The following is an 11,402-nucleotide window of genomic DNA, read 5'->3' as shown; positions in this document are numbered from 1 at the left end:
TTTTCTTTCTTTCTTTTTTTTTGCCTTTTGCAGTCCTGGGGTAGGTTAGTCTCTCTGACGCAAACGCCGCCTGCTTCTCCTCATAGGCGTCTCTGCTCCCTCTCCCACCAACCCCTCCTTGCTCCAAAAGCCGAGCTCGTGTGTCCCTCCGGGAGTGACTGCACGAGCCGCCAATCGCGCCGGGAAGTGGGGGTAACGTCAGGGGCGGGGTCCCGCGCCGGGAACCAATCGGATCGGCGCGTATTGTTTTGACCTCTGGAGCCGCATCGCCGCCCACCTCGTGCCCGTGGCGGAGGGAGGCTATAAATAGAGGCGACGGCGGAGCGGCTGGGGGGACGAAGTTGCTACACTCCCGAGTAGGAGGGAGCTACTCTGCAAAAAGCCTGCTGACATAAAAGACGAAGAAAAGCAAAAAAAAAGGACAAAATATATCCTTCAGAAATTACAAAATAGCAACCGGAGAACGGCCAATCCTCGAAGTCAACGCGTACTGGATTACTTTTTTGTACAGTTCGTAATATATCTCATGTCAAAGAGAGTATTTATACTTTTTTATTTGCACTAACTAACGGTACTTCTGAACAACTACTGAGAATCTTTATTTTATACTAAAAGTAAGTATGCCCCGTCGATGTGTCTTGCAAAATGAGCCCGTACTGTTTATTTTGTGTGTACGCGTAGTTATCGGGGCGCTGTCGTTCGTTTTTTTTTTTTTTTCCCCTCCTGTACTTTTCTAAGCTGCTGCGTCAGAAGTTAGGGAGGGGTGGATGTGTTTTTCCAAGCGATAAAACCCGGCCTCACTTTATTTCTTATCTCGCTCTTTGGGCTTAAAGCGACACGTCCTAGCATAACAGCCGTGTGAGTTTCGAGTACGGAAATAAGCCTTTCCTCCGGCTCGTCGCTCGGGCTAAGAACGTCATTATTAGCGTTATGTTTGGTTTTGCTAGTCTGTGCAAATAGACTCAGCCTAACGGGGCTCTGTGCTAACCCCCCCTTTTTCTTCTCTATCTCAAACTGGACCAGACGCAACAAGACCTGTAGCCATTTCGCAACTTCTTCCGAGCTCCGTCTACCGTTAAGAACCGTTAGCGTACGCTCAGCCACGGTTGTTACGTAAAGAATGTATATAAACGTGTCGTCTATTTAGCATTTAAGCCATCTTGCGCTCGCAGTCATTGACATTTCATCTTCATTTGCAACGCACGGCAGTCCTTGCGCTTTCTGCTCACTCTAGTTGGGTAAATTCGCGTAACATGGGCGTAACAGCGGCGTTTCTCTCTCTCTCCCCTCGACATTTGTTTTCAATACAGCGCCGGTGCTGCCTCGCGCATACCAAATCCAGGCGACGTCGGGCACGCAACGTCCATATTCAATCGCCGTTTACTGCGAAAATAAGCCATTACTGTTGGTGTGGGTTGGTAGTGAAACGCCGCGTCCACGCACGAGTTTCCCGTGCGCCCTGTCAGGACGCTGTGTGCACATAATGTTGGCTATTATGTAATTGGATTCCACACACAGCCAGGGGCAGCCGTGTGTGCGCGTGCGTTGTGTCTTTGTATGGGCTTTAAATGGAGAAGCGTCACAAGAACCTATTGGCACATAAGCACATTCGGGGCTGGTTGGCAACAGGGCTGGGGTTTGACGTATTTTTTAAGGTTTTTTTTTGTCTCTTGTTACTTAGGGACTTGGTGATTTTTATTTTTAGTTAGTTGTGACATTTTTGCTTATTTTGAACGTGTTTGAAGCTCGATTAATGCAAGCACTACTAGGCTTAGAAAACGACGTGTACCATTTTATTCATCTTTACAAGGTCAGATCTCAGTATTGCTAAGCTTAACCGGCCAAAGTAGATGGAAGGGCAGCTCAGTATGCAAATAAACTGAGATATTTGATGATTGTCTTGGAATAGACAATGTCCGATAAACCGGCTGGACATATCTTGACATAGATAGGTGGTTAACCAAACTGCCTCGATTTATCTGACTTTAACTCATTGTTGAGCTCATTGAACGTCTGAGAATTCCTGTTTTGACTAAAATCACAATCTGTTTTTTCATCAAACTGAGCCAAAACAAGACTACTTTACTAAATCAGGCTGACATTAAAACTGAATTTGGAATGTTTATGCTACGTCTAAACCTCAGTCAGATAGAAGTCCTTAGTGATCTTGTGGCATAGTGGTGGCTCATGGATATTGTGTGACCCAATATTGCAATAATGACAGTATAGCAATATTGTGCTGCCCCTGAGGAAATCTACAAGGCTTTTATTTATTTTTTCAAGACAAGGGACGCAATATAAAACACGAGAGGTCAAGGTGTAATAAGATGTTTGACTGACATGAGCATCAACTCATTTATTTTTCTTGGTTTACAAACAATAATAGTTTAAACTGTTAGTTGTGGGCCAAGCTCATTCCTAACATCAAAGTTCTTCACAGGGATGAGTTTTCCCAACTCTCTGAGAGAAGTAATGCCAACAAGCACCAACCTACTAGTTCACAATCAATAAAAACACTTCTATAATTAGATTGACTGACTGTCACAAAACGTACTGTACACTGAACGAGGACAAAGCTAACTTAATTTAGCTTCTAGTGCTATTGGGGGAAAAAAACTTTAAACAATAAAAGCTGCTTTTCTATTTCTAATAATTTTCTGCTTACAGTGACAAAGGCATTGTTTCTAGTTCAATAACTGACAAAAATGTCGCACTATAAACAATGAGCACTGTTTGGCGGATGTGAAAGACTAACGCTGCACTATTGTCCCTCTTGTTGTTGCAGGAAAAGTCATCCTGTGGAAAAAAAAAAAAACGCAGTTCTCCTAAACCAGCACTTTTCATTTGAGCCAGCTTTATTCCATAGCCATCTTAACCTGCGGACGAAGCCTGAGCCGCTAAATTTCACGGATTCTAGTGGAACACGGCTCTATCCGATCCTCTCAACACATTCGGCGGAGAACAAAGAAAGAAGTAAAGCAAACAAACGCTATGCAGCTGGAAATCCAAGTAGCTCTCAACTTCATCATCTCCTACCTGTACAACAAGCTGCCTCGGAGACGCGTCAACATTTTCGGCGAGGAGCTCGAACGCCAGCTAAAGCAGAAGTATGAGGGCCACTGGTACCCCGACAAGCCATACAAAGGGTCAGGGTTCCGGTGTCTGCACGTCGGCGAGAAGGTTGACCCGGTGGTGGAGAAGGCAGCCAAGGAGAGCGGTTTGGACATCGACGACGTCCGGAACAACCTGCCCCAGGAGCTGAGCGTGTGGATCGACCCGTACGAAGTGTCCTACCAGATCGGGGAGAAAGGCCCAGTCAAGGTATTGGTCTTAAAATGTCTGTAAAGTTGGTCTGCAGGGCTGGTCAATGTGGCAAACGACATTATTTCCTTGTCAAAAACAGAACTGGAGTAGTATTTCACATTGAGTAATGTTTACTACTACTACCTGTTTACTTCAGTCCTTTCTTCTTCTACTTCAGAAGCCACAGTTATGCATGGTTTATGTCCACGTCAATATAAAAAGTAAACTCTGGCATTTGGATTTACACTTGGAAGATGATGGTGTGTAGCACTAGAACCTTTACGTTTTAGTTTGAATAAAGATACGGTTGTTTACATACAGGAAATAGAAAATGCCCAAAACTTATTACAATACACAAATTTAATGGTGTTAAGTTCACATTTTCCAGACTACCAGACTGAGTTTTAGTTTTAATAATAAATATATTAGTATCTGTCGTTATATCTGGTGGCAACTCAGAGGGATGATCTTCCCTATGCAAAAAAAGGTTTCCAACTCATTGGATACACGTTTCTTAAAACGTGTATCTAGTGCTCCAGCACTATGTCACGCAAGTTTATACTTCAGTCCTCGAAAGTCCAAACTCCAAAACAATAAGCTGTTGCTGCCACAGGATTGGCTATCAAAATGTAGTTACATTTTATTTGCTGCACAGCCTTAACTAGGTTTCACAATCTTTCTTGAATTGGTGGTAAAGCTGCACAATTCATTTACCCCAAAGGCTGGTGGTAACTCACTACTTCCAGCTGCCCTGGGGCTCACTTGTGCCGAAGACGTGACTCTTCTATTAGTTTAGCAGTTCATAATGTGTCGAGTGCTCAGTAAACTCAATCTTAAATTGCAATGAGGGCTCCATAAAATATCAACAAATGATTATTACTGCAATAATAGGTGGAACATCCATATGATAAATCACTAAAGTCTTTAATTTAGCTAAACCTTTGCAGACTGTGGTTTTTTGTAGATTGTTTATACCAAGCTCAGCTGGTTAACTGCTAACTTACTCATGAAACTCTCCTTTCCACCTGTGTTTTAGGTGCTATACGTAGACGACAGTGGCGACAGCCAGGCCAACAGCGGACTGGACTTGGACAAGGAAATCCGGAATAGCTTCAACCCGGACGCCCAAGTCTTCATGCCCATCAACGAGCCCCTAAACGCCGGCTCCCCGGGCTCCAGCTCACCCTCGCCGCCTTTCGGTCACTCTGCCGCGGTCAGCCCCACCTTCATGCCCCGCTCCACCCAGCCCCTCACTTTCACCACGGCCACCTTCGCCGCCACCAAGTTCGGCTCCACTAAAATGAAGAGCGCCGGGCGCAATGCGAACGCCAACGGGAATGCTGGCGGGGCCAACAAGGCAGCGGTGGCGCGCACCTCTCCTACCAATTTGGGGGTAGGATTGAATGTGAACAGTCTCCTCAAACAAAAAGCCATGTCCAGCTCCATGCACTCTCTGTACGGGTTAGGACTGGGCGCACCACATCAGAAGTCGTCCGCACTCTCGCCCAACGCCAAGGAGTTCGTGTTCCCGAGCTTACAGGGCCCGAGCAGCCAGAGCGCATTGTTCCCAGAAAGCTCGCTCAATCTCAGTTCGCTCCCATACAGCAATGCCTTCGACGTGTTCGCGGCCTACGGTGGCCTTAACGACAAGTCTCTCATGGATGGCTTGAATTTCAGCTTGAGCAACATGCAGTATTCGAACCAGCAATTCCAGCCAGTCATGGCCAACTAGTACTCATGGAAGAGGTACTACTTAAGCTACTAGTCGCACTGCAGAAATGGGAGCGATGTTGGGTAAAATGATTGGACATGTAATAGGTCGTGTTCACAACACTGCAGCAATTGATGTCATAATCTCAGACAGAGGGCTACAGACTTCAGGACAGAGCAGTAGACTCCATTTGCTTTTAGCTCAACAATAACTCACATGACTCTTTCTTGTCATGGACTCAATTTTTGAGATTTAATATTTTGTGGAGCCATGCCATAATTTGCTATGAACTAGATCAAAACATGTTCATGATACTATAAAATCCGGACTCTTGTGAATGCAATCTGTAGAGTTGAGTAGTATCAACTAGCTTGTTGTTTCTCACATATTTTGACACATTTTCTACTTATCCAAGACAAATTATCCATCAATGGGGTACGAAAATTGCACTTGAAAGAAGATTAACATTTTTTACCCTATAGGTTGATAACTAGAAAAAAGTTGCAACAATCCAATTCATCGAGTTCATATTAGTGGATAAATCCGAAGTCCTAACTACTCAAAATGTTCAGTTCATTTTAACTAATGATTCACCATTTCTGCAGTGTTCGCATAAACGGCCAGAGATAATGTGACGGGGGAACGTATACATTGATGCACATTTATAAAAGAAAAACGAAAAAAAAAAAAAAAAAGTAAACGCAAACCGAATGTCATGGAAAAAAGGAAAATAATAAAGCACTTGTCGACTTTAAGACCTTCCGTTGCAAGTCTAAAAGAGCATGGAGCCCAAGGGTGATTGTTTTATTCGCGCCCCCTTGAGTTGTAGTACCAGATGTCCGAGCTTGGTTACTTCTTCGACATGCATCGTTGTTATTTCTTTTGCCAACCAAGCACAAACTATTTTTTTATGTAACTGTTTTAAGATATACAGTATATACATAAAAAGACAAAAAAAACAAACACCACAAGTCATGGCCTGTCAGTATTTAAAACTCAACTGGACACCGTCGATTTTGCGCAAATCGGCGACAAACGCGCGGGATTTCCTGGTCTTTTTTCTAATTGTATAATTTAATTTAGTACAGAGTTTGTAAAATATCAGAGTATCTATTGTTTCTACGACATGGTATTGCATTTCTATCTTTTTACTACTCCAGTGATCTGTGATGGCTGCAGCAACTTTTATGTTTTCTTTTTTTATTGAAATTATAAACCCATCTTTGAGAAGAAAAAAAAATTGACTATTCTAAAGATTGTGTACAGATTATTCCGTAGTGGTGGGATTTAAGACTATTTGCTTTTTTTGGACAAAACATAAGAGTTGTATTTTCTGTTAAGAGTTGAAAGATTTTTGCTATATTATGGACAAAATGTAATCGTATATTAATTTTGTACCTACATTGTGCAATACTTGATAAAGACAAAAACGGTATAACAAAGTATTGAGTCAGTGTCTTACATGTTCAGAGGGACTGATAGTTTATTAAGTTTGTATTAAAATGCTTGAAAATAACTGCTCTTGTTGGGTGATCTTTTGTGTCCATTGATTCGTTACACTGTTTAGGTGGAATTTTAGTTTAATGTCTGTCTAAAATTAGCGTAATGTCTATCTTAAGTTAGCTTAACTGCTCTCTAAAGATAGCCGCTATAAATGCTACATTCAATCCTAATCATGTATATGTAAACCGCTAGCAAGCCGGCTAGCCTGGGAAACATTTTAGAGTTTGTTAGCCGTTAGCATTTAACCGTCAAACGTTGCAAATTATGAACGATCCAGACGTTTTTAGTTGTCAACCCATCGACTACATTTTGGTGAAGTCAGAGCCCAGCTAGAAATAAGATGGATAAGAATATAAGCCTGTACAAGTAGCCTCTGCTAAATGCTAAAACATATTCAGTTACGCTTCTGCTTTTCGTGAGGTTTGATGTAACATTTGAAGAGGGAAGAATATCCGTAACTGTCACCTTGCGATCATACTGTCCCAATGTGCTATGTGCAAGTCTCAAATTCAATCTCTTGTGTCATATTTCAACTCCTCTTCATCTATTTGCCACTCCACTGGTGTTATGGCGATGCTGATACTTGCCACTGGCCTAATCTAATAAGAAATCATTAAAACCTGACATATGCTATGTGCCTGTCTTACAAATGACGCACATAGCATATACAGCTGGCCAGTACATCCACAGAGAGCACAGGTTGCGTTGGCTGACAGTATTAGCTAATGCTCTTACACAAATGGATAAGGCAGTGCGAGTGTGTCAGTGCTGCGCTAACCCTTTGGACCTTTGCCTGTGTTACTTGTGCACACACAAGCTGCTAAACCACAGAGCAGTCAGCATGACTTTCACAAATGAGCCATGTGGAATTTTAGAGCATCAGTCAGTGACTTTAGTTTCAACTCTTTTATTGATTGATTATTGTCCGAGTGTAACTTTATCTGCCAAAAAAAAAAAAAAAAAAAATTTGATCTCTTCTAAAAAAAAAAGAAAAGAAAAGTATGTCAGATTGCAGAAGGATGTTTGCGTCACTGATACGCTGGTGAAATGGGAGGTCATGGAGTGATGTCCTTTTGGGTCATTTAGGGCAGAGATTCTCAAGTGTTGCCTCATAACACATTTATAACTTATCATATCATGGGCTGATTTCAATAACATTGAACCGATGCAATCCAAAAGTGGCTCGAGGCACTGAGCAGGGAGTCATGAGATCATTTCCATTTCATTTCCAAAATGAATGGATTATTTATTATATCATTTATTCATTTATCATTTAACTATCTAAGTAAAAAACATAAATTATCAATAAAACAACAGATACATTTTACTGTAAACTGTACCATGTTGATATTTTGGACAGTTTGGGAACCTGAATGTTAATAACTGCAGATTTAAGACTTTAAATGTGTGTACCTATTTCAATTATTATCCTGTTTGTGTAATTCGTCACTTTCTTTGTAACAATAATGTTTTTAGTAGGTACAGACCTTACACCAGGGATCTCCAACAGGTAGCTCGGGAGCTACCAGTATAGCTCACCAAAGACTTTATACATCTCTAAACGCTTGATAACTCAAATTTTAGATCCATTCTCTGTTCTGAACTTGCCGAACACAATCTGCAAATAGTTTGGTCAATTTTGTAAAGGACTAAACTAGAGTCATTTTCTTTGAAATACGAATTCTCCAGGGTGAAGTCCACCTAAGTCGAATTGTACACAAGCAGAAGTAGCTCTCCGACATTCTTGTAGTGTAAAAGTAGCTCGCCGGGTAAAAAAGGATGGAGACCCCTGCCCTACACAGTGAGTGTATAAACTGCTGTGGAAGTTAGCGCGTTAGCATTCGCAAGTGTGTTGCCATTAGCCTATTCAAGACTGTAGCTAGTACTGTGCTTTCAACATTTGTCTTTTTCGCTGCTTCGAGTAGGTTTTTAAAATTCTACTGGCAACAGGTAATGAAAAATCAATGCTTTTTGTTTTGTTTTTTGATAATCAATTTGTATAGATATGCAACCAATTTGGATATTAATTATGAATAATACCAACCAAACCTACAGTTGAAGGTGTTATGGTCCATTTTGTGTTTTTGCTCAACTTATGAAGTCTTTGCAGCTGTTAGCATACATTTCCATTGACTAACATTAGCTAAAAACAGTATAAAAAGTGGAGAAAATAGCTGTGGAACAACTCCGTTAGCTGCCGAGTCACTGCTGGTAAAAACATCTAACTCACTGTGGTGCACAAGTGTTTTAATGTGAACAATGACTCCAGTATTTTAACTTTTAAAATCTCCATTAGTTTACAACTGCTGCTCATCCCATAATGCTTAGCGATATGACGTCACATTCCCGAACTCTATAAAGTCAATTCCCCGGAAAATTGCAAGTCCAATTAGGCAAAAGCTTTGCGACCAAATGAAAATGGCCCAAAGAACCCTTTCGGAGCCCGACCCTTCAGTTACGAACCGGTGCTTTAGTGGAATAACCAAATCCCATTACAAGTCAGCGCTGCGTGTGATCCTTCCCCAACAAATGCCACATCTTTCATTATAACACGATACAAGGCCCTTCAAAGCTCATGTTGGAAAGTGTGAAATTACATGCAAATCTTCCAACAAAAAAAAAACTTCTCAATTAAAAATAGACCTCACCCCGCGGCTAGTGTTTAAGTATGCGGCTGGAGATGGGGAGACTTGCGCGGCGATATCACGCTAGCTTTTGGGCAAGAGCTGCGGCGTTTGATGCCAGGACAGGCTGACCCCAAAGCGGTATCATCTTTACTCATCTGGCCATTTTTTTTTTTTCTTTTTCTTTTTATACACTGCGGGCTTCAAACGCTGTCTAATGTTTAATGCTGTGAGAAGCTAGCAGGGTGGAAAATGCCTCGCGCTTATCTTGAAAATGTGCCGCGTTGTAAGTTTAGTTATCGTGTCCAAATATTTGCAGATAACGCCTTGGCTGCTTCTGGCAAGGCTCCGGGGCACAGTTACGTCGTATTTTATAGATCAAAACATAGATATGTGTCGCAAAAAACTGGGCAGAGACAGGGCGGGTTCTTTTATAGGGGCTAATTTGCAAACTTCAATATTAGGTTTTGGTATTAGGCTGAATGTCTTCTCAAATACTTTATGTGTACACTACGGAGAGAGAAACTGGGCTGGGGAGTAGGCTATTTTGAATTGACTTGACTTGGTAATGGGAAGGACAGTGGAATTCTTTTTTGAAAACAAGCTTTCACTTTTAGCTAACGGCATGCTACAAAATGAATCACTTGAAGAGCAGAACAGCCTGTAAAGGGTCCGGTGATGGATTACGTCGCTTTAAAAATATGGAGCAGAATCCAGGAGGTACAAAGCAGAGTGTCTCAGCAGTAGAAGAAGAAACAACCAAAGAGATTGGGGCCACAAGAATGAAGTAAAACTGCGGCAGGAAGTACTTTGGCGAGGTAGCGTTAAAGGAACAGGCCACCGTTTTTCATACTGAGATATGTTCTTACCTGAGCTGAGAAGAGTTGATGCGTATCTGTCTGGTCTTTGTGCGTGGGCTCAGTCACACAAAACGACCAAAGATGTTGTTAGCATTCGGCCTCTCCCAGTATATTCCTATAGCTCCAAACGAGGGTGAAGTTGGAAGCTACCACGCTCTTCCACGGGTACACACAAAGACCAGACAGGTATGTATCAACTCGTCTAAGCCCAGGTAAGAACATATCTCAGTATGGAAGAACTGTGTGCCCTCAGTCACGCAAAAAGACCAGAGATGTTGCTAGCATTCGGCCTCTCCCAATGTATTCCTATAGTTCCAAATGGGGGTGAAGTTAGAAGCGACCACGCTCTTCCACGGGTACACACAAAGACCAGACAGGTACGTATCAACTCATCTAAGCTCAGGTAAGAACATATCTTAGTATGGAAAAACGGTGGCCTGTTCCTTTAATAGATAGTTAAAGGAATAATGTTGCCTGTTTCCTTTGAGCCTTGATGGGCCCCTCATGTTGAGTTTGCCTTTGGTTTCTCCTACAAAGCCAAGACAAACCCATGTAAATCGGCTAAAACCTCCAGCTAGACACTAAACTTCAAAATCCAACCTGTTCTTGAGGAGCTTTAGAGCAGCTTTGGCTTCTGATACCTGGCGCCCTGGGCGTCCGCTCCCAGACCATGAACCTGGCTCAACATCTGGAGATAGGCCTGTGTACATAAGCCTGTTGAAGCTTCCAGCAGTTGTCACAGTGCACTGCTGACAGTCATGAAAAAAAATTACATCGAAGTGAGCGAATTGCCAGTATTTTCGTGGCCGCTACAAGAACATGATTTTGTACCCATTTTTTGATCCTGTCGTGCAATGTAGCGGTGCTTTCAGGGACCAAACCTTTCGTGTGTTTCTCAGTAACTTTCCATCAGAAACAACGAGACAGTTGCGTCAAAGCAGAGCGGACTTGCTATTTTTATATTTTACCGATTAGCAAGACGACTGGTATTACGATAGAGTTAAAGTCAAGGCAAAATCAGGTCCAAGTGAAAGTCTTGTCTCATTCTGATAGTAAAAATGAAGGAACTTGTCCAGTAGACGTGAAAAACTAGCACTCGCTCGCTAGAGGTTAGCATGTGGCATGAAGCTCACGTTAGCATCATGGTTAGCGTTCTCCGTTATCTAATGCATTTTATTTAAAAGCGCCTTTCAAAACATCCAAGGACACTGTACAATGGAGTAAAGCATGGCCTCAAATGCAACAGCGAGGACTTGTTATTTTTATATTTTACCGATTAGCAAGACGGCTGATGTTACCATAGAGATATCATGATTTTGAGGCTACGTTTTTTGACATTTGAAAATATCTATGTAGAGGAAAGATATAAGGGCATAATGGCTTGGTTAGGATTTGGAATTT

The 11,402-nt window shown here is 42.1% G+C and overlaps 1 protein-coding gene across 2 annotated transcripts; it reads left to right on the top strand.

Annotated features, from left to right (window-relative positions):
* Positions 1–317: 317 nt before the first annotated feature.
* Positions 318–6,133, top strand: tob1a (transducer of ERBB2, 1a). 2 transcript variants are annotated; one of them, XM_079564058.1, is made up of 3 exons: positions 318–618; positions 2,792–3,321; positions 4,340–6,133. In XM_079564058.1, the coding sequence occupies exons 2-3, from the start codon at positions 2,992–2,994 to the stop codon at positions 5,033–5,035; spliced, it is 1,026 nt and encodes a 341-aa protein (XP_079420184.1). In that variant the 5' UTR covers positions 318–618; positions 2,792–2,991; the 3' UTR covers positions 5,036–6,133. The 2 variants fall into 2 exon arrangements, with proteins under 2 accessions (XP_079420184.1, XP_079420185.1); XM_079564059.1 differs by lacking the exon at positions 318–618 and having other exon boundaries at positions 2,786–3,321.
* The last annotated feature ends 5,269 nt before the right edge of the window (positions 6,134–11,402 follow it).

The sequence above is a fragment of the Gobius niger genome (assembly GCF_951799975.1).
Source record: "Gobius niger genome assembly, chromosome: 10".
Classification (NCBI taxonomy): Eukaryota; Metazoa; Chordata; class Actinopteri; order Gobiiformes; family Gobiidae; genus Gobius; species Gobius niger.
Note: the sequence above shows the minus strand (reverse complement) of the source record. Positions and strands in the feature narration are given on the sequence as shown.